Source organism: Vicugna pacos, chromosome 5, assembly GCF_048564905.1.
Source record: "Vicugna pacos chromosome 5, VicPac4, whole genome shotgun sequence".
Taxonomy (NCBI): domain Eukaryota; kingdom Metazoa; phylum Chordata; class Mammalia; order Artiodactyla; family Camelidae; genus Vicugna; species Vicugna pacos.
In genome coordinates this window covers 3480836-3505044 of record NC_132991.1, presented here as the reverse complement: position 1 = coordinate 3505044, position 24209 = coordinate 3480836, and the positions used below count along the sequence as shown (strand labels likewise).

Below are 24209 nucleotides of genomic sequence, written 5' to 3'. Positions count from 1 at the left end.
CAAAACTTCACACCAAGGCCTATTTACCTCAGTTCCTTTCACCACACAGTACATCATGTCTAGGTTTAAGGAAAAATTAACAGGCAAACTGAAAGTCTTACAATCTGAGGATATAAAGCATCAGAATCAGACTCAGATATGGCAGAGATTTTGGAATTATCAGACTAGAATGTTAAAGTAACTTTGCTTAATCTGCTAAAGGCGTTAATGGAAAAAGTGGACAACACACAAGAACTTGTCTTTGTGTCCACAGATGGCAGAAAGGCAAGGGAGATTCCTGGGTCTTTTTCTTTTTATAAGGGCACTAATCTTATTTATGAGGGCTCCACCCTCATGACCTAGCACCTCCCAAAGGTCCCACCTTCAAATACTATCACACTGGAGATTAGGTTTCAACACATGAATTTAGGGGCAGAACGCAAATCTTCAGTGTACAGCAGATGGTCATAAGATCAGTGGTTGTCAGGCTTGGGGGAGAGGTGAATAGGTGAAGAACAGGGAAAGTGGTGAAACTATGCTGCATGAAATTGTAATAATGGATACACATTTTTATGCATTTGTGCAGCTCATAAAACTGTAAAACGTCAAGAGTGAATTGTGATGTAAACTATGGACTTCAGTTAATACTAATGTATCAGTATTATTTCTACAATATTGAGTTTAGAGAGTTCTTTATATATTTTAGATACAAGTCCTTTGTCAGACGTGTGGTTTGGGGATTATTCCATTTGAAAACTATTCTGGGGAAGAAGGTACAGCTCAAATGGTAGAGAACATGTTTAGTATGCACCAAGTCCTGGGTTCAATCCCTAGTACCTCCTCCAAAAATAAATAAACCTACCTACTTCCTCCCTGCCAAAATTAAATAATACAATAATAAATAAATAAATGTTTTTTTAAAAAGAAAGTTATTCCACATATTCCATTATAAGGATGTAACAGTAATGTACTACCCTGATGGAAGATGCTAATAATAGGGGGAACTCCATACTGATATCCCACTCCATAGGTATTGGGGTGGAATGGATGTACAGAATGTATGTACTATCTGCTCAATTATTCTGTAAAATAAAAACTACTAAAAATAAAGTCTATTAATTGTTTTTAGAAGTTTGAGTCTCATGTTTACTCATTTTCCAATGAGAATAGAGTATTAGGTTATTTCTTATACTCCTTCCATCTTTAACATTAATGGTTTTCTTTTTTAATATTTTACTTTTTAGAGCAGTTCTAGATTCTCAGCAGAAAGGACAGACATCTAGTATACCCCAACCCCACACAGGCACAGCCTTATCCACTACTAGCACCCACAGTGATACATTTGTTACAACTGATGTTCACTCCTGGTGTGAAGTCTTCGGGTTTGACAAACGTATAACTACATGAATCCACCATGAGAATATCATACAGAATGGGTTCCCTGCCCTGAGAATCCTGCATGCTCCACCTATTTGTCTCTCCTCCCCGCCTTATGCACTGGAAATCTTTTTGGTGCTGGAATATATCTTGATTTTGGTTACATAAATCTACACAAGTGATGAAATGACAAAACCATACAAACACATTGTACCAATGCCAATTTTCTGACTTTGATACAGTAGTATAGCTATTTGTGAGCATCAGGAGAACCAGGTAAATGCTACATGTGACCTCACTGTACTATTTTTGCAGTTCCTTATGACTTTGTAATTATTTCAAGAAAAAGTTAAAACAGTAAGGACAAATCTGTTTTGGTTCAAATAACACAGCATTGAATTTTCTGAGAGAGGTTCAGCAAAAGAGAAACCCAACTTTCTTAGAAGAGATGCATGATCACTTACTGTATTGCTAACTAAAAATTGGCACTTGCCATCTGCCTCTACAAGGATTGTGTCACATTGGCACTTGCCATCTAACTCTGCTTGTATTAAATTAGAGCTGCTGCAGCTGCTGACCTCCAACATGCCTTGAAAGGAGTTCAGGGTGGAGGTCAGGAATGAGGTGCTCTGGGAAAACGGCTGAACAGGCCTTCAAATAGTTAGCTATTTTCAGAAGATTTTATGAGCCTAATTCTTGTATCTCCTCATATCTAGAAAAGCACTAAAATCATTAATGGTGACATCTGCTCCTCATGACTAGCAGCAGCCTGTCTAAACATGTGCTTGACTGCATGTCCCCCCTTCACTGAAATCATATATAATATTGAGTTCCCCCTGCTTCTTTGAAACAGTCTCTCAGAGCTTTCTGGGATGCTGTCTCCCAGGCTATAGTCCTCATTTTGCCCCAAATGAAACTTAACCCACAAATTTCACATTGTGTGATTTTACTTCAGTTGACAGTTTACTATAACTAAGTAAACATTGGTGCTGTTAATGCATCAATAGTAGGAAACCAAGTTAAAACAGAAAGAGTAAACTCTGTCCTGTGGTGAATTAAAAAACAATTCCTTACACTTACCATATGACCCAGGAATCCCGCTCCTGGGCATATATCCAGAAGGAACTCTACTTCAAAATGACACCTGCACCCTAGTATTCATAGCAGCACTATTTACAATAGCCAAGACATGGAAACAGCCTAAATGTCCATCAACAGATGACTGGATAAAGAAGATGTGGTATATTTATATGATGCAATACTACTCAGCCATAAAAACCAACAACATAATGCCATTTCCAGCAACATGGATGCTCCTGGAGAATGTCATTCTAAGTGAAGTAAGCCAGAAAGAGAAAGGAAAATACCATACGAGATCGCTCATATGGGGAATCTGAAAAAAACAAAGCATCAATACAAAACAGAAACAGACTCATAGACATAGAATACAAACTTGTGGTTGCCAAGCAGGTGGGGGTTGCGAAGGGACAGACTGGGTAGAATAGATAAGATTATACTGTAAAGCACAGGGAAATATATACAAGATCTTATGGTAACTAACAGCGAAAAAAATGTGACAATGAATACATATATGTTCATGTATAACTGAAAAATTGTGCTCTAGACTGGAATTTGACACAACATTGTAAAATGACTGTAACTCAATAAAAAACAGTTAAAAAAATTCCTTGGGGGAGAGAAAGGTATAGCTTAGCATGCACAAGGTCCTGGCTTCAACCCCCACTACCTCCTCTAAAAATAAATAAATAAACCTAATTACACCCCCCCCCAAAAAAAAGGTTAAAAAATTCCTTTCTTATGGAAGCATCACCTGAAGTGATTTTAAAAGATGTAGAAAACATGCAGTGGAAAGCTATTAATACAAAATCTCCCTCGAGAAATACATTTTAATAAGGTCCTTTCCATTCCTTACAATGATTTGAACTCCTTTTATTCCAGCAAGGAACAGAAAACCCAACAGTCAGTTCCAGGTCTTAAGCACAGTACAGACATCAGATTAAGATAAACGGTTTTAGTCCTCATTCTGGTATTCTCAAGGGAATGACTGTCATATTATCAAAAGTCACTTAAAATTTTACACTTTTTATGTACTTCTGAACGTATTTCTGGTTTTTAGTTCACCTTAACAGTTAAAAATACACACTGTAAAGACATTTCCTGGGTGGCTAAATGATCTGACCAGTGTCACATATTCTAAAACAAAGTTTACATAGTTGATTTTTATCCCCACCCCCCAAAAAAGTTCAGAAAGACAAAGTAATCATCGCAGATTAAGTATAAAATATAAATCATAAAAATCGTAAAATTAAAAAAAAAATCCTTTCCTCTGCTCCCTGGAAAGGGGAAAGCTATTGAAGTTCAGGGTTTAAAACAAAGATGCTCAGAAACATTAAGTCACTTTGTCCTTCATTGCGCAACAGTGCTTTTAATATAAGGGTTTAAGGAAGTAGACTCTGAAGCTCCCCAGAGTTCAAATCAGAAAAAAGTGCGAAACCCCTAACTGGCTTCAGCACGTGGTAAAGCTTTTGGGTCTCAGCGGTCAGGCCGATAAGTCTCCCCGGAACCTGGACAACGACGACCTCCTCGACCACTCTGACGGCAGGAAGCAAGGAGAGAGGCGGGCCTCCTCAGATGTAAGATGGCGGCGCGCGCGGCGCTCTGGGCGGCCAGACCACGACTCGGTAGCCGGAAGTCCTCCGAGGCTGGCGAGTAGGAAGCGGAAGTAAAGGGCGGTGGGCGGCCGGGCGCTTGCTGTGCGAGGCCGGCTTGCGAGCGGAGCCGCGAAAAAGGCGCGTGTCGGCTGCTTACTGGCGCAGCTGCTGCAGCCTCCGCCGCCGCCCCGCCCCGTCCAGGCGTTGTGGCAGGTGCCGTGGCGGACGGAGCGCGGCCCCGACATGGGGTGGAGAGGGGATGCGAGCGGCGCGTGTGCCGCCGCCGCGCGGCCGGTGACAGGTACCCCCGGGATGGCGGAGGGAGGTCGCGCGGACCGGGCGAGGGTCTGGGCGCGAGGCCGCTCTGAGTCCGGGTCACCTTGAGCTTCTCTTTCTTCCCTGACTCAGTTTCCCTCCCATGTCCTAGCCCTCCCCCTCCCTGTGAGCGCCCCGAGTTGCCCCTCAGTGTCTTCTGGGCAGGATGCCTTTTCTGCCAGGGTGGCCACGGCTCTCTGGAGCCGTTGAGAGCCCTGCTTGAAGAGCTCTGAGACCCGTGTGCCCAAATGCAGGAAGAGATGGGGGAAGTGCCCTAACCTGAATTTAGCCCGAGCCTGACCCTGACTGGGTGGAGGACCAGCAGTTTGCAGGACCCCGACTGGAGAACGACTGGATCTTTTTGTAGATCTCGGTCTTCCCTAAAATGAATTCGGGTGATGAATACTGGTTGCCGTTTTCAATTAATGTGGGGATCTGTTGGATGGAAATTGAGTGATCCGGTTTCACTTTTCGTGTGGGACCTGCCTGAAGAATAAGATCCGCGTCCATCGCCAGTAAGTTATGGGTGTGAGCTGCTCGCGTTCCTTGGCCGGAATCTCTGGATTGTTTTCCATTTCTTGCCCAATTTGAGAATTGGCGTATTTTGTTCATTTGAAGTCCTGAGGTCTTACGCTTTACTATGCCACACTATTTTGGAAACATTCATCATGCACCTGGCCAGCCAATTTTAGTGTGATGTTTGAAGACGTTTTAGATAGCTATATAACAGCATCACAAAATTAGGGATGATTGTAGCCTTTCTACTTGACTTGCTTTGATAAATTTGGCTGAAACTCATTTTTATTGTAGGAAATAAATATGGCTTTGTACAGCAGCCTGGCACCTTCACAGAGCACGTTTAACTTGAGGGGAATAAATTGAACTATGGAGAAAATTCTGTTAGACCTTTTCTGCAGTTACTTGTGATCATTTTCATATCAGATGTGTATTATCTTTTAATCAGAAATTAGATTTATGTGGCTCACAGGAAATGGGTTTTTAACAAATATGTATAAATGTATATTAAGTTTAGTTATTTCAGAAATAAATTTATTTCTCAGCAAGGGTGCTTCCTAATGTTTTTTCCTTGCTGTTATCATATATGTGGAAACTCAAATAGCTATTAACTTGCAGGCTGCAAGTTGATTTTTGGAAGTTTGCTAGCTGTTTTCTTCAGCGTAAAAATGGAAAAAGAAAAAGTTGGTAATGACGTAGAAATTTGTATCTCTTCTGTTTTCCTAAAGCAAAAAACATTTGCCATGATATAATTTTGATTAACATTTCTGATACTTTGCTGTAGGTAAATAAGCAAAAGAGAGTGTCTTTAATTTAAACTAAAGAAACCGAGCCACATACTAGATTTTACAGATGATACACATTTGGGCCTAGAACTTACTAAAGATTGTTTTTAATTTCTCCACCATGCCACAAGCAGTATGCCTACAGTCACGCAGTGTCACATTGAGGATTCTGACAGTTATTTCAGAGACTGTTCCTCTTTATAAGCAACATTTAAGAACCATGAGGGTTAGAGGGATAAGAGATCTCATAAAATGAAGGCATCCTCAAACAAAAGGCCATGTCAGTGAGGTTCTTACTTCAGCTTTCCTCGACAGCTGTTGCCTCTGGTGTCCCCTGTGGTATCTAGGAGGTGGGGTCTGGGTGGGAAAGCTCTTCTCTCATGTATGGCTCTCCTCCCTTTCTCATCCACACTGGTGCTGTACTGTGCTCCCAGGAACAAGGGGATCTCTGGGTGAGTCACAGTGCATAGAGTTTTCATTTTCACCCTTCTCAAATCCTAGGCTTTTCGTATCGTCTTTGCTCTTGGTGCCACATCTTTTTTTCTGGTGGCTTTCATTCATCCCTCGGTGAACAAAGCCCACATTTGTTTATTTCATTTTGAGTGCCTCCCGTGTTCCAAGCATTGTGCTGGGCCTGTGACTGTGACAGACGAAACTCCCTGCTCTGGAGGAGCTCATGTGCTGTCCCCAAAGCCAGCCCAAGTGTGGATCTGTTGGGCTAGTTGCTCCATTTGTTCTGGTTGCAACTTCAGGCCTGCACCCTTGGTTTCAGGTTGAAACTGTCCCTCTCTCAGCCACCCATGTCCCAAGGACTCTGCCCCTAGAATATCCTTGGCCTTGCCTGGGGTCTCACAATAAAGCCCTTCCCTCAGTCTGGGTCTGCAGTGTGAATTCTTACCCCTTCTAACGCCAGAGAGCCAGGGCAGAGAGCAGGGTACTGCAGAACTTTTTAAAACAGGCAGATGTGGGCTCCAAGCATCACTGTTTATTAGTTGGGCAAGTTCCTTGGCCTCTCTGAGCTTCAGTTTTCTTATTTTTAAAGTGGGGTTGATAGTGTTTCATTCCTTAAGCAGTGTATTTGTGGGCTGTCTGTTGTTGGCTGTGGTGAGCAGAGAGGACGAGGCAGCCACCCTCAGGAGCTGCAGCCTCCTGGGTGTTGTGTGGAAGACGGGATAATGTGGTGTATGCCGAGCCCTGACAGTGCTGCTGTCCAGGGTGATTTTGCCGGGAGTCATTGCTCAATAAATGCTGGTGTCTTCTTGGGGCCTTCTCCCACTCCCAGGCCCCTGCCCACCCTGTGCATGCTGTCAGCGTGGATCAGCGCGCAGTGGCATCCCATCTCTCACCTGGAATCACCACTTCTGGGGAGCGCACGTCTAGGTCCCTCAGGACACATTGTAAACATAGCCGGAACATAATATTGCTCCAACATAGTTCCTGTGCTGTCTCCAGTTTAGAAGCTAAGAGACTTTGGGGGAGAACTTTTTGGATTTTTTTCCCCTAGCCACAGAGGATACCTTTCCAAGACTTATTTTTGAGACCATGTAAAAAGACGAGGGTTATTCTATAATGTAGAAGATGGCTTTCAGTTTCTTTTCCTTGTGATGACCCATTTTACTGGAACAGTTGATTCTGGTATAGTCCTTGGCACTTTACGAAGTGACTTTCACATTGCTTTCCCTGTCTCCCAGTGACCTGGTGTGGCTGGTACCGTTACTCCTATTCTAGAGTGTGCGAGACTGAGGGCGGAGGAGTTATTAGGTAATGCGCCTAGCTGTGGTTAAACTGCTAGCAAGTAGCAAACTCAGGAATTGCTCACAGATCCCTGACTCTAAAGGTTTTCTTTTACTAGCCTGTGTTCTCATGCGGTGTGGGTTTCTGATGCTGCAGTCCACAGACCTCCAGGGGAGGGTGTCTAAGAGAGCTTTTGAATGATCTGACATTGGATGTAAGAGCTAGGGTCCTTCTTGCTCCCCTGCAGGAAATGTCAGTAACTATTGCTCCATTCTGAAAGGGGCGTGTGTCACCACAACGCCCGCATCCCCAAGCCAGGAGCCACTGTTGGCAGGTTTCATTGTCAGAGGTCTGCCCTGGGTTTTAGTCTTAATCTCTACCGGTGTTGATTTTTTTAAGTTCTTATTTATGAATGGGATGTTTATTCTTTTTTGTTTGTTTCCAAAGAAACTGGCAGTGCCTAAAGTTAAAACTCTTGTAACAGCAACTTTTCTATTTCTTATAATTGATTTTGCTTTTGACCATTGTTCTTCAGAGACATTGTGTGTTGTATGAAGCAAGATGTTGACACAAAGAAAATAATGCTTTTTGTAAAAAGAAGATACTGATTGGTCACTGCAATATGGATTGGATTATGTCTCCCCCAACAGTATGTTTTATAACTAGTGTCAAGGAATTGGGGTGAGCCGTTAACATTCAGAAGCACAAGTTTGGTTTAGTGTTTCCCACGGATTCATGTCCCCTTGTGTTTCCATTCAGATGGGTGGGACTTGGATGTGGACTTTTCTATAGCCCAGGGGAAGTCTGGTTAGGGTTCTGTTGAAAAATCATATCAAAGAAGTCTGCAACTGAAGACCTTTTTCTGGAATGATGTGGATGCCATGAGGGTCACAGTGTGCTGAGGAAGCTGGGGATTTAGGAAGCTTGCATCCTATGGCCGTGAGATTTACTAGTGACCCCAACTTCCTTATTTTGTAGATGGGGACCTATTGAGTTCCTACATTTCCTCATTCCCAAACCTAGATTTGAGTTTTCGTTCAAGACTTATCATACTAGCTTCCTAAGGCCATTCTAACAAAGGACCACAAACAACAAACAAATAAACTGGAACAACGTTTATTGTCTTACAAAGTTATGGAGGCTGGAATCTCTGAGTTAAGGTGTCAAAGGACCGTATTCCTTCTGAAACCTGACAGGGAGGATCTTTCTTTGCCTGTTCCAGCTTCTAGGAGCCCCAGGTGTTCACGGCTTGCTGTATAAACTCCAGTTCTGCCTCCGTCTTTACCTGGCCTGCTCTCCGTGTCTCCTCACCGTAGCCTTCACTCTGTGTACCTGTCTCTCTGCCCCAATTTCCCCTTTTTTTTATAACACCAGGCATTGGGTCAGGGCCTGCCCTAATGATCTCATTTTAACTTGATTACCTCTGTAAAGACCCTGTTTCCAGACAAGTTCACATTCCGAGGTCCTGGGAGGGTAGGACTTTGCCGTATCTTTTTTGGGGCATACAGGTCAGCCTGTTACATCCATCCAGAAGCTGAGCTTCTGTCTCAGCTTTCCTCCTATGCTTCATAAAGTATGACTTTTACACTTCTGTGTAGTGTAGGCGCCCAGGAAACCAAGTAGAGCCTTTGTGGGAAAGAGTGTAATGAACCACACACCTTTCATTGTCTGTCGGTCACTCCGCAGATTATCTATTGAACTGTCTAGACGGTGGGTGCTGTTTGGTTTCGGGAGCATTTCTATTTCTGTAATATTCATGTTATTGTGTGTCTCTAAGTATTAGGACTCAGGTTTAAACATTGCCTTGTAACAAAACATTTTTTTTCTCCCTTTTTAGGCGTTTGCCATAAAATGGGACTTTTGATTGTTCTCACTGGACTGTGGCTGTTTTCCTCAGTGAAGGCAGATTCAAAAGCCATCACAACCTCTCTTACAACAAAGTGGTTTTCCACTCCCTTGTTGTTGGAAGCCAGGTAAGGAGGCCTCTTTTTCCTTTTTTCTTTTTCACATGTTAGAGTAAAAATGTAGGCTCAGCTAATGAATGTTCAGGAGCTTTTTTAGGGAGTGTGGTTGCCATCATATGCATTTAGTAAGAGCCTCTTTCAGGGCACACTGTGCTGTGTGCTGTTCACAGGCCGTTTGCACCCAGCATCTGTCAGCAGGCGACGACTATATTTATAATATAATACTTAGGGACTTCTTTAGACAAATTTATTAAATTGGTTAAATTATTATGTTATCTTCCAGGAAAAGTATAAATGTGGTCAAAAGGAAAGAAATAATTGTACTTAAAGGACATTTTCTGTTTATCCGAAGGTGTTAAGAGGTGTGTAATGAAAGGAAGAGAAGGGAGTGTGACAGGGAGGGGGACAAGGACATGCCCCTCAGAACTTGGCAGGAGACCTCCCGGGGTAGAGAGTGCAGGGGAGACTGAGGAAGTGGCCCCAGTTGATCTAATTTTAACCTCTCCGAAGTCAGGATGCATTTCATCAAATCAAAATGTTAGCTTACATGGTTAACAAAAGCAGAAAGATATGGTAGGCCAGGGAGGGCAGGGATAAATTAGGAGTTTGGGATTAACATATACACACTACTATATATATATATATAAAATAGGTAAACAAGAAGAGCCTACTGTATAGCACAGGGAATTGCATTCAATATCACGTAATAACAATGGAAAAGAATCTGAAAAAGAATATATAGTCACTTTGCTGTATACCTGAAGCTCACAGAACATTATAAACCAACTGTACTTCAATAAAAAAATGAATGTTAGCTTACAATTAAAATTGTTAGCATCTTTCATTCTTAGTGTTTCATAAAATAATGACATGTCTTAAAATTGACAGTGTCTTCAGATTGATAAAATGCAATATAGTCAGTGATTTCTTGGGCGATTTTATAATCCAAGTGTACTGTTTAGTTAGTGTGCATAATATAAATACAACCAGATGCCTCTCTTTTAGCCAGTTTTTTGTTAATAGATAGGAATTTATTTGTATTGTATCTCAGATAACATACAGCTAGGATCTATAGGGAATCTTTCTTTCTTTCTTTCTTTCTTTTTTTAAAAATGGAAGTATTGGGGATTGAACCTGGGACCTCATGCATGCTAAGTGTGCCCTCTGCCATGGAGCTCTACCCTCCTCCTAGAGGATCTTTCTAAAGCATACCTTTAAGTGGGTTTAACAGCGAGCATTGGGTAAATCCTCAGAATTTGACAGTGCTGGAAATGTGAACTGTTGCGTTATTTCACTTAACTTTGTGGTCTTACTTTTGTGAGCTTCAACCTAGAATTTTATCTTTGAACGTCTTCCCCCTTAATCCCTAGAAGAATGTGAGTGAAAAGTTTATGTTGATGGTGTATATGAACAGTTGTATCTCCTAGGGAAAAGCCCCATGTGGTATTGAGAGGCCAGTGGGAACGTGGGCCACGTAGGAGCTGGTCTTGACTTGCTGAGAAGCCTCCGGGACTTTCTGCTGAACACACTCTCTCCCATCACTTGTCTGTCCGTTTTCTCAGCAATATCAGCAACAAAATGGCAAAACCCAAAAACAGCCCCAAAAACCCAACCAACCAATCCCCTTCTCCCCTCGGACCCTAGACCCCCACTGCATGTATTTCATAGCAATGTTACAGTAACTGATTTGATCAGTGGGTGGCGCTCCTCAGGCCTCAGCACTTTGTTAGATCTTGGGTGGTTGTCAGAGTGAAGTGGCTGAAGGTTGTTTGCGGTCCTAGACAGCCTGAGCCTCATAACTGAACATTTCTTCTTCCTTTCTGCTGCCCTTAGTCTGGTTGACTTGTCTGGTATAAAACTAAGTCAGTGAGACTTACTATCACTTTCTAAATAATTTTGTGCAACTCACCGTAGCAGATGTTTTATATATTCTGCTTAGTGTTCTTAGCTGAGTGATATTGTGTTCCTCTCACTCACACTAACATATTTCTTGGTTTTAGTATATTGTCTTAGAAGACTCTGATGCATACGCGTGTGGACTTTTGAGAAAGTATGCTAAAATTGTCCACCTTAATTGATCAGTTGTTTTCAGTTTCTTTGATCTCTGAAGGGAGTATTGTAAACTTCACCAAGTTACCTATCGCAAGCGTCGCCACTTTTCATGGTACACTGGCCATTTGCCATCTTGGTTCACTATTTTTAGTCCTCTCTTGTGGCTGTTTGCAGACAATTTGCCAAGGTAATGGGACACGTAGGCAACTCAGAGATGAGCTGTGCTTACTTGAAATCATTCCACATTCACCTCCAAGGCTGAGGCCATGCCTTCCCTCCGGGTCCAGGGTGGACGTTGATGGTGGATCCCAGCACAGTCCATGGCGGGAGGGAGAAGGAACAGACTCTTTATCCACACATCGAGGCATGTGGCTCACACAGACCTTTTGCTTTCCTTGCATCTGGCTCTTAGGGACTAAAAATACTCCCATGTGTATTTTTAGATTGAACCTGATGTTGACGTAGGGTTTGTAGCTTTCTGGTTGTCCATGGAGTGATACATATTTAATTAGGTAGACCCCTGAATATGTTCTGAGCCGCTATGGTTACTAACAGAAATAGGTGTAAATAAAGTAATTATTAAAATTGAAACAAATGATCATTTATTGAGTCCTTTGATATTGTAATGGCCCAAGAATGCAGCATGATAGACTTGATTGATTGAGATTGGAATGTAAATTACAGTTTTCATTTCCTAACTCTGTGCCTTTAAGTGAGTTAATAACCTCTCTGAATTGCAGTTTCTTTATTGTAAAAAATGGTTGTAACTCAGAGTGGCTCTGAGGGTTTGAGGACATGGGGGAGTGTTCTGAGCACAGTGCCTGTCATGTCGTAGGCCCTCTTAAATGTGCATTTCCCTTCCCCTTCCTTCTGTATAGAAGGAAGACCAATTCTGATCTCCCACAGTAACCTTGTTAAACAAATTTACTACCAGGTATTTGCTACGTGGTGGATATTCGGGTTGTTCTAGTTTTTCTTTCTTTTGCCATAGGTGAAAACCTTTTTATTGTGACATTTCAGAACGTTTGAGTGGAGAGAGTGGCGTATAGAATGTGCCCTCCCTCCCTCTACTTGTCGCCCAGGTTTAGCAGTTGTCAGCTCAAGTCCAATAACTACACCACCACCACACTCTTCTCTTCCCCCACTGAACTGTTTTAAAGCAAATCCCAGACATCATTCAATTTCATCTGTAAAACTAGATTTTTTTACTGAGTGGAATAGGTATAAGAAGCTACAAAACAATTTAAAACAAAAAGCAAACACATGTAAGTGTAATGTAAACAATTGGCAGCGTTCCTTTTAATAATACCTTATATTGTTCCTGTCTCCCATGGATTAGTTCAATGGATATGGTAGTTAATTTCCTTAAGACTCTTTGACACTTATGTATTGTAAGACTTATAAATGCAGTGGGATGCAAAAGATTGTGTGTTTAAGAAGTTTTCCTGTAATTATATGAAAAGCGTATATCTATGAGCAAGTGGCCTTTGTAGGAGGGTCTTAGTTTAAGTGAATCCGTGTTCTCACCACAACTGACGAGTGTATTCTCTCTCCCCTCTTCTGTTAGCTTGTAAGTGCAGCTATAATTCATGAATTTAGTGTGTATTTGCATATCATAATCCATCTGTCTCGGTACCTGTTTTCTTAGACTATAAGCTATTATAAGGTTGGGATGATGTCTGTGTCAGTTATTAGAAAGCCTAGGAAAATGTCCCACGCAAGGAGGCCCTAGATAATTTAATGCATTATGATAATGGGTGTTTTCAGAAACCTATTTTTAGAGAAGCTGTGCATTACTAGGAAATGCTTCTTATTTTTCCCCATATTTCTGTGTCTAGCTGTGGAGTAGCGTGAGAGTTGTACAGCCCAGTGTTGACAAGTAATGGGAAAGTCTTCCTTTGGCTAGGTAAGCTGAGACCCAGATCTGTAGTTGGCTTTAAGTCAGGGAAAGACCACCAGTCCATCCCTGTGGCTTGGAGGAGAAGATTAGCAATTTACATGAACCATTCAATTAGAACATGCTTTTTTTTTTTTTTTAAAAAGGGATTTTAGACTTTTGAATGAAGGGAAATTTAGCATAGCCATTATTTTAGGGCAGCAATATAAAGTCAAGAAAAAAATTAAGATGGCATTAAATTCGGAGATCCGATTTTATTAAATTAGTGCCAACTTTAAAGTAAAATTTGATCTCAAAAATGTGAATTTATGGATATTAAAAGACTACAACATGCTGTCTTTCGTGTCCTAGACATCTTTCTAGGGTTTATATTTCCCTTGGGAGGACCTTAGGCAAACACATTTTTTGTTCCTGGTTAAGTTTTTCAGAAAATGAGTGAGCAGAACTAGTACTGGAATTATCAATTCCTAATTCTGCTTCCAGTGCCGACAGCATTTTCACAAATGAGATTTCATAGGCTTTCTTTATATTGGGACTTCCCTGTTGTGACATTGTTTTTATTATTCTAGGTTTCTTAATGCATACTCTTTAAGTTATTAAGTGAATAAACTACTAAGCTAATTATCTATTAATAGCTAATCAGCTAGGAAGACTTGCTTATCATTAAAAAACATGTTATACATGTTTGTGTATAATATCTATTATAAATTAAAAGCCAAACTATGGACATTTGGAAACTTAAAAAATGAATTTTATTCTCCTCAGTAATATAGCTTATATTAGAAGATTTTACTAAGTTGTTTAATTTCTGGTATTTCCCCCTTTTCTCCCAGTGAGTTTTTAGCAGAAGACAGTCAAGAAAAATTTTGGAATTTTGTAGAAGCCAGTCAAAACTTTGGATCATCAGATCATCATGGTAAAATTGAAGCAAATGTTTCTGTGACTTTGGTGTCTGGGAAAATATTAGAAAAATTGGTTTCTGTCAGAGTATGTGTGACATTGCAGGTAATGGAAAACATTTTTATCTTTAATGACTAGAGTTATGATGGTCACCAGCAGAACTAACACAAACTAATAATTATTTTTGAAGTTTATAACTGGCTGTAAGAACTACCTTTGATTTTTTTTTCTCCCCTTGTTTTTATTCTTTTGAGTTCTTTTATTGAAAGTGCTGTGTGAATATTTTGTGGAAGTCAAATTCATTTAAAATCATTTAGTATTAACTTAATAACCATCCGATTTGATTCACTCTTTACAAACTGATTTCAGTTACAAACTGATTTCACAAGTGCTCTATTATCCGTTGTTTGTTACCACTAAGTCAGTGCCATTCAGTATGTTTTCCATCCTGCATGCCAGCCACCCACAACTCGACTGTCAAGGTAGCAGTTGTTCACAGTTTCTGATGTACTTTGACAAACATTTTCTAATTCAGTAGAAGCTACGTAGAGTGTACACATTAGTTGTCAAAGATGCTGATACAGGAGTTGTAAAACCTTGACTATTACATTGACAGGCATAAGTCCTTGTTGAAGAGAAAATGCGTAAAAATTATATGACTGCTGTTAATATTTGGCTGAACCGATTTTTAACTTTTTGATTTTTAAAAAATTAATATATATTTGAAAAAAATCTGAATCTCTTTTGTTGCGATTTAAGTACCTAAATTAAAGGTTTTGAACCAGCATCTCCCAGCTTTAGTGATGGAATGGAGAGTCAAGTAGAATTGTTTGCGTTATCCAAAAAAAAAAAATTTTAGTTTACGATTTCATAAAACAAATTTATCAAGTGGGTTTTAAATGAAATTCGAACTCTGACATTTACAATGACATTTCTTCAATATAAATGATAATGTGTTCTTGTGAAAATTAGGGAGTATGAGTTCTTGGAAATAATCATAAAAGTATGTTAAACATTTTATTTGAAGTATTATTTATAGTCCCACTACCCAAAGATATTCACCGTTAACATTCTGGCAACCTTTTGAAGTATTTCTTTCTGATCTCTTTTTCTACTTAGAAGATGCTAATGCCTTATGAAGCATTTTCTGTTTTGCTATTTGAAATGTTAATATTTTTCTTAAAATTTTTTTATGTATAGATAACAGTGATTTAAAAGTCAAAGCTATATGAACGTCTGTAACAGAAAAATCTTCCTTTTCTTCTGTTTCTCTCCTGATTTTTATAGGCATTTAAATTAATTTGTCTAGCTTTCAGTGTTTTTTTTTCCCTTTTTTTTAATAACAAACACGTATGTATCTATTCTTTTTTATTCTTTCTTACAGTATAAAAAGTGTACTATATACATTGTTTGGTACCTTGTACTTGTCACTTACTATATCCTGGGGGTTTTTTCATACTGGTACATGTTTGTTTTCCCTCAGATAGTTTCTTCCAGTTGTCGTTTGTTTGTTACCTTTTTTTTCTTTCAATTTTTTCTTTTTTTTTTTTCTTAAGGGAGTGAGGTAATTTTGGTTTTTTTTTTTTTTGTTGTTTATTTTTTTAAGCAGAGGTACTGCAAATTGAACCCAGGATCTTGTGCGTGCTAGTCATGCACTCCACCACTGAGCTATATACCATCCTCACTTTCAGTTGTTGTTTTAATGGTTCTCCCCAAACTACAGTTTCTTCAGTATCCTTTAATACCTTGAACTTCCTCATCACCCTGCTCAGTTTTGTTGGGTTATTTGAGTAGATAACGTGCCCAGCACTGGGGACACAAAGACAAGTCATAATTTCTGCCTTTGGGGGGCTCAAAGACCATTTGGGGAGATGTAATAGTGAATAAGTAATTTAGTAGATGATGTGACAGTGAAATATTATGGGAGCACAGAAGAGATGAACTTGGTCCAGTGAGGCATGGAGTGGGGATTGGGGGCCCCTCCCTGGAATAGGTGATCTCGCTGCTGAATTCTTCATGAGAAAGTAGGTAGGGGTCAATCATCCAGGGAAGTGGGAACATCACAGTCCAGGGAGAGGGAAGAGTCTGAGCAAAGGAAAAGGAGAGGAAGTGTCCAACTGCGTTGTGAGCACCAAGGAATTGCAAGCATTTGCCAGCGGTTCGAGAGAGTATAGCGGAGAAATTTCGCGATCGTGTTCTCCATGAGCTGTCTGACTTGGATGGCTCTAGTCGTGTATGATGATTTTGATTAATGTTCTTCTTGACAGGTACTGATTATTCCTATTATCATGCGATATTGGAAACTGCATTTCAGTTTCTGTCACCACTACAGCAGAATTTGTTGAAATTTTGTCTGTCTCTTCGTGCCTACTCAGCTACAATTCAAGCCTTCCAACAGGTGAGTTCAGTGCTTCCACATAACAGTGTTTTCAGGGCTTGTGTAACATGACTGGATATGTTGCAGTTGTCCTGGAGTTGTGTTACACAACTAGACCTCTTCTGCCTGAGGTTTTCTAGATTTACAGTGTGTTCATAAATAATAAGCAAAGCTGATGATATTAAATACTTAAATCATACATTATAAAAAATATAATTTGCACTTATTTTTTAAAAACTTTAAAAAAAGTATATATTTATTTATTTTTAACACCTTTATTGTGGTGTGGTTCCTTTCTGTAAACTACACATATTTCAGATGTACAATTTGATGACTTCTGATAGATATATACACCAATGAAACCACTACCACAATCAAAATAGTTAACATTTCCGTCACTCCCCAAGAGGTGGAATTTTCAAATTCCTTGTTCATCCCTTCCCACTTCCTTTACCCTCTGATAATCATAAGTTTGTTCTCTATGTCTGTTAGTCTGTTTCTGTTTTGTAGATAAGTTCATTTGTGTCTTCCCTTTTAGATTCCACATATAAGCAATATTGTACGACATGTTTCTCTATATTTCTGGCTTAGTTCACTTAGAACGACAATTTTCAGGTCCATCCATGTTGTTGTAAATGGCATTATTTTATCCTTTTTATGGCTGAGTAGTATTCCGTGTGTGTGTGTGTGTGTGTGTGTGTGTGTGTGTGTGTGTGTGTACACGTCTTCTTTATCCAGCTAATCTGTCAGTGGACATTTAGGTTGTTTCCATGTCCTGACTATTGTAAATACTGCTGCTGTGAACATTGGGGTACATGTGTCTTTTTGAATTACATTTTTCTCCTGATATATGCCCAGGAGTGGGATTGCTGGATCATACAGTAAGTCTATTTTTAGTTTTTTAAGGAACCTCCATACTGTCCTCCATAGTGGCTGCACCAAGTTACATTCCCACCAACAGTGTAGGAGGGTTCCCTTTTCTCCACACCCTCTCTAGCATTTATTGTTTGCAGACTTCTTAATGATGGCCATTCTGACTGGTGTGAGGTGATATACCTGATTGTAGTTTTGATTTGCATTTCTCTAACAATTAGTAATGCTGAGCATCTTTTCGTGTGCTTGTTGGACATCTGGATGTCTTCTTTGGAGAGATGTCTATAGAGATCTTCTGCCCATCTTTTGATCGGGTTGCTTGTGTTTTTAATTTTATGTTAAGCTGTTTGAGCTGTTTGTATATTTTGGAAATTAATCCCTTGTTGGTCACATCATTTGCAAATATTTTCTCCCATTCTGTAGGTTGTCTTTTCATTTTGTTCATGGTATCCTTAGCTGTGCAAAAACCTTTAAGTTTAATTAGACCCCATTTGTTTATTTTGGTTTTATTTCCATTACTCCAGGAGCTAGTTCAAACTATATTGCTGTGATTTGTGTCCAACAGAGTTCTGCCTATGTTTTCCTTTAGGAGTTTTATAATATATTTATTTATTTTTTAATGGATCTACAGGGGATTGAACCCAGGACCTCATGCATGCTAAACATGAACTCTACCAAATGTGCTCTATCCCTCCGCCCCCCCAATTTTTTCATTTAAGGAAAAAAGAAAAAGAACATGCACACAAAAAACTTCATTTATATAACACAGCTCAGGAGAGAGGAGCTGTAGTTTTGCTAAACCAATTAACCCTAGAGTCTGATCACAGCCTGTGGATCTAAAAGCAGTTCACAGGAGGTAGGAAATATGAAGCCATATCATATGAGACAGTCAGGAAGATCTAGAATGTGGGAAACCTTATGGTCAAATGATCTGATTTTGTCAGCAAGTAAGTTAGAAGGAGGAGAAAAGAGGGAAGGAGGAACTAACTTCAATAGAGACTTAAAAAAATGTGTCAGCTTAATGCATGTGTAGATCTTGTTGAATTTTGAGTTGAACAAACTTGTTAAAAGTAAAGAGCAAGACAATCAAAGATGTGTGTACACCAATTATATATTTAGTATAAAAGAAATGTTAATTTTAAAACCATTGTTAAAATTCTGAAATAAAACAGGTATAGAAAATGACTCACAAAACATATAGTATAATGAATTATTATGAAGTGAACACTCTTGCAGTTTTCAGCCAGATTAAGAAATAGACTAGAACTTAGCCAGGCACCCTGTGAGCTCTTCATGTGCTCTGTCCCCGTTGTCACAGCTGCCTTTGCCCTTCAGGAGGAATCACTTTCTTCTGTTGGAATCACTTGCTGTTTTTTTTTTTTTTAAATCATTTTATTACCCAAGAGAGCATCTCTACACAGTAGAGTTTATTAGTCCTGGCCCAATTTTTAAAAATTTGATCGTATTTTGAGGGGTGGATAGTCTCTTAATTTATAGGTTCTCCCTCCATCCCTTTCTTTTCTGATGAATAACAGACTGTGTGCCCTATAGATTTTTTCACAGTCTACATTTTGTTGATCACACACTTGTGATGCATGGTACCTTCTGCATTTTCCTCTGGTCTGTGTTTCTGAAAATTGGTGGATGGATCCAGAGTCTTAGTCCAAATTGTGTTTCATCCCTTTGGCAAGTCTGTTGGTGGTGTGCCGTTCTTCCATCAGGAGGCATCTAGTGTGTGCTTTCTTCTCTTTTTGATTTAGCAGCCATTACCACTCTATGCTTAACTTGTTAATTCTTGGGGTTGGTAAAGTGGTGACTCTTTCATCTTTTCTCTTCATTTGTTCTTGGAGCCTGGATATAAAGAGTCATGTTCATAGCAGCACTATGTACAATAGCCAAGACATGGAAACAACCTAAATGTCCATGGACAGATGACTAGATAAAGAAGTATGGTATATTTATATAATGGAATACTACTCAGCCATAAAAAGAATAAAATAATGCCATTTGCAGCAAAGAGGCTGGACCTAGAGATTTTTATTCTAAGTGAAGTAAGCCAGAAATAAAGAAAAATACCATATGATATAACTCATATGTGGAAACTTAAAAAAAAAAAGGACACTATGAACTCATTTACATAACAGAAACAGACTCGCAGACATAGTAAACAATTTTATGGTTACCTATGAAAATGGGTGGGAAGGGATAAATTTGGAGTTTGAAATATGCAAATGTTAGCCACTGTATATAAAAATAGATTTAAAAAAGTTTCTTTTGTATAGCACAGGGAACTATGTTCAATAGCTTGTAATAACCTTTAATGAAAAAAATATGAAAACAAATATATGCATGTATATATGCATGACTGGGACATTGTGCTGTACACCAGAAATTGACACACTGTAACTGATGGTACTTCAATTAAAAAAATAAAAATTAAAAAAAGAAGAGGCCCCCTCCCTCATGTGGTCCTACGTCACGGTATTGTGCACATATGAAAGGCTGAGTGCATGGTTCTTTCCTTTTATTTAAATACCAGATTTCTAAATGCACTTGAGTCACAAGCTTCCTTTTACTTTGACCTTTAAATTTTTTGCTTCAGCTTTTTAAAATTGTAGTAAAATATACATAAACTAAAATTTATCTTCTTACCCGCATTTAAGTGTACAGTTCAGTGGTATTCATACTGTTGTGTGATCATCGCCATCATCCATCTTCAGAACCCCTTTCATCCTGTGAAACTGAAACTCATGTCCATCAAATAAGAACTACCCTTTCCCTCTATTCTGTCCCTGCCAACCCCTGGCCACCACCATTCTACTTTCTCTCCATGTGAATTTGCCCATTATAGACACCCCATATAAGTGAACTCCTAAATGTTTATCCTTTTCTGTCTGGCCTATTTCACATAGCATCATGTTTTTAAGGTTCATCCATGTTGTAGCATATGTCAGAATTTCACTTCTTTATGGCTGAATAATATTCTATTGGATATATGTAACACATTTTATTTATCCATTGGATATTTGGATCGTTTCTGCCTTTTGGCTATTGTGAATAATTCTGCTGTGAACCATTGGTAAACAGGTGTCTGGTTGAATCTATTTTCACTTCTTTTGAATGTGAACATGGGAGTGTAGTTTACGAATCATATGCTAACTCTGTTTAACAATTCGAGGAACTGCCAGACTCTTCCAGAGCAGCTGCACTGGTTTACATTCCCACTAGAAATGCACCACAATTCCACTTTTTCCACATACTTGCCAACATTTGTTACTTTGTTTTTGTTTTTTTTTGAAAATGACTATAATACTGACAGGTGGGAATTGGTATCATAGGTTTTGATTTTCATTTCCCTAATGATCAGTGATGTGGGAAATTTTTTCATGTGCTTATTAGCCATCTGAATATCTCCTTTGGAAGCTTGTCTACTTAAGACCTTTACCCATTTTTGAATTGGTTTATTTGGGTTTTCTTTTCCTTTTTTATTTTTGGAGACATATTTATAATATAATGTGAATATAAATATATATTTACAAACTGAACGTCTTTGATGACATCTTCTGAGATATGCTACAGGCACAGATTTAGCCAGTGAAAATTAGAGAAAAAAAATCAGTGTATCACAGATGCATGTGCAGGGACATGTGGAAATTCCATGTTAATGTACCACATTTGCTGCAAATTTGTAGTGCATTGAACTATGTAGCATTAATAAGGGATAAACGCGTTGAACATATCATGAATGTCACTGAATATATTTATTGTAACACAAAGTCAATAAGCCATTTATTATGTATACTTATGCTTCCAGAACTTCTGGTCACCCTGTGTAAGGAGAAAGTATATGATTATTTTATTTAAATTCATGGAATAAGGGAGGCCTTTGTACATATGTAGTAAAACTCAAAGTCAAAAAATAAATTCTTTCTTTATTTCTATATGTGTGTGTGTGTGTGTGTGTGTGTATATATTTTTTTTTTAATGGAGGTACTGGGGGTTGAACCCAAGACCTTGTTCATGTTAAGCATATGCTCTACCACTGAGCTATACCCACTCCTGCAAAAAGTAAATATTTTAAAATGCGTTTTTAAAAAGCCCCCAAAGAATGCAAACTGTTTACACAGATTATCTTTAGTGAATGGGAACTTCTTCTTTTTTTTTTTTTTTTACATTTTTATTGATTCATAATCATTTTACAGTGTTGTGTCAAATTCCAGTGTTCAGTACAATTTTTCAGTCATACATGGACATATACACACTCATTGTCACATTTTTTTCTCTGTGATTTATCATAACATTTTGTGTATATTTCCCTGTGCTATACAGTGTAATCTTGTTTATCTGTTCTACAATTTTGAAATCCCAGTCTATCCCTTCCCACCCTCTACCCCGCCCCCCACCCCGGTAACCACAAGTCTGTATTCTCTGTCCATGAGTCCATTTCTGTCCTGTATTTATGCTTTGTTTTTGTTTGTTTGTTTGTTTCTGTTTTTTAGATTCCACATATGAGCGATCTCATATGGTATTTTTCTTTCTCTTTCTGGCTTACTTCACTTAGAATGACATTCTCTAGGAGCATCCATGTTGCTGCAAATGGCATTATGTTGTCGGTTTTTATGGCTGAGTAGTATTCCATTGTATAAATATACCACCTCTTCTTTATCCAGTCACCTGTTGATGGACATTTAGGTTGTTTCCATGTTTTGGCTATTGTAAATAGTGCTGCTATGAACATTGGGGTGCAGGTGTCGTCCTGAAGTAGATTTCCTTCTGGGTACAAGCCCAGGAGTGGGATTCCTGGGTCATATGGTAAGTCTATTCCTAGTCTTTTGAGGAATCTCCACACTGTTTTCCATAGTGGCTGCACCAAACTGCATTCCCACCAGCAGTGTAGGAGGGTTCCCCTTTCTTCATAGCCTCTCCAGCATTTGTCATTTGTGGATTTTTGAATGACGGCCGTGAATGGGAACTTCTTATGTTTATTCTAAAATATTTTGAATTTTTTCATTTTTAATAGTATGTTTTCATAGATTATTAGTATAAATTTTTTTTGTACTTTTTTTGTTTGTTTTGAGGGGAGGTGGTTAGGTTTGCTTATTTATTTCTTAATGGAGATACTGGGGATTGAACCACAGGACCTGGTACATGCTCAGTCAGCATGCACTCTAACTCTAGAGCTCTACCCTCCCCCTTAGTATAAATTTTAAAACAATAAAAATGAAAATTACTGTCTAGCACTTAACTAAGCCACTAACAATGTATTTACTGGATTAATACATTTCTCTGTAAACACACTTTAAAAAAATTGAAAGTATAGTTGATTTATAATGTTGTGTTACTTTCTGGTGTACAGCATAGTAATTCAGTTACACATATATATATACTTCTTCAGATTCTTTTCCATTATAGGTTATGACAAGATATTGAATATAGTTCCCTGTCCTACAGCAGAAGGGCATTGTTGTTTATCTAATTTAAAATAATAGTGTGTATATGTTAATCCCAAACTCCTTATTTATCCGCCACCCCTTCCCCTTTGATAACCATAAGGTTGTTTTTTATGTCTGTGAGTCTATTTCTGTTTTATAAATAAGTTCATTTGTGTCATTTTTTAAGATTCCACATATAAGTGATATTATGTGGTATTTTTCTTTCTCTGTCTGACTTACTTCATTTAGTATGATAATCTCTGGGTCCAACCATGTTGCTGCAAATGGCATTATTTCATTGTTTTTTATGGCTGAGTAATATTCTATTGTGTGTGTGTGTGTGTGTGTGTGTGTGTATGTATGTATGTATATATATATGTGTATATATACACACACATACACACACACACACCCCACGTCTTCTTTATCCATTCATCTGTCAGCAGATATTTAGGTTACTTCCATGTCTTGGCTATTGTATGAACATTGGGTGCATGTTATCTTTTTGAATTAGAGTTTTCATCTTTTCCGAATGTTTGCTCAGGAGTGAGGCAGCTAGGTCATATGGTAAGTCTATTTTTAGTTTCTCAAGGAGCCTCCATACTGTCCCCCATAGTGGCTGCACCAATTTTCATTCCCACCAACAGTGTAGGAGGGTTCCCTTTTCTCCACACTCTCTCCAGCATTTATTATTTGTAGATTTTTTAATGCTGGCCATTCTGACCAATGTGAGATGATACCTCATGGTAGTTTTGATTTGCACTTCTCTAATAATTAGCGATGTTGAGTATATTTTCATGCGCCTGTTGGCCATCTGGATATCTTCTTTGGAGAAATGTCTGTTTAGGTTTTCTGCCCACTTTTTGATTGAGTTGTTTTATTGATTGATTGATTGATTTGCTATTGAACTGTATAAACTGTTTGTATATTTTGGAAATTAATCTCTTGTCGATCGTATCATTTGCAAGTATTTTCTCCCATTCTGTAGGTTGTCTTTTTGTTTTGTTGATGGTTTCCTTTGCTGTGCAAAAGCTTTTAAGTTTAATTTGGTCATATTTGTTTATTTTTGCTTTTATTTCCATTACTTTAGGAGACAGATTGAGAAAAATACTGCTGCGATTTATGACAGAATGTTCTGCCTATGTTTTCCTCCAGGAATTTTGTAGTATTCTGTCTTATATTTAGGTCTTTAATCCATTTTGAGTTTATTTTTGTATATAGTGCTAGAGAATGTTCTAATTTCATTCTTTTACATGTACCTGTTCAGTTTTCCCAGCACCACTTTTATGCAACATAGTTTTGAAAGTCCTAGCCACAGAAGTGAGAGAAGAAAAAG

The 24209-nt window shown here is 38.7% G+C and overlaps 1 protein-coding gene across 3 annotated transcripts in view; it reads left to right on the top strand.

The window, feature by feature from the left end:
• Window positions 1-4095: 4095 nt before the first annotated feature.
• Window positions 4096-24209, top strand: part of UGGT1 (UDP-glucose glycoprotein glucosyltransferase 1) — a 105200-nt gene continuing 85086 nt past the window's right edge. For 2 of the 3 annotated variants that reach the window (XM_072960774.1, XM_072960773.1), the window contains exons 1-4: window positions 4096-4329; window positions 9216-9351; window positions 14125-14207; window positions 16459-16589. In XM_072960774.1, the coding sequence (XP_072816875.1) occupies window positions 4272-4329; window positions 9216-9351; window positions 14125-14207; window positions 16459-16589 (408 nt within the window). In that variant the 5' untranslated portion in view covers window positions 4096-4271. Of the gene's footprint in view, window positions 4330-9215; window positions 9352-14124; window positions 14208-14265; window positions 14297-16458; window positions 16590-24209 lie in introns of those variants that run through there. The other variant, XM_072960775.1, reaches the window with a different exon arrangement.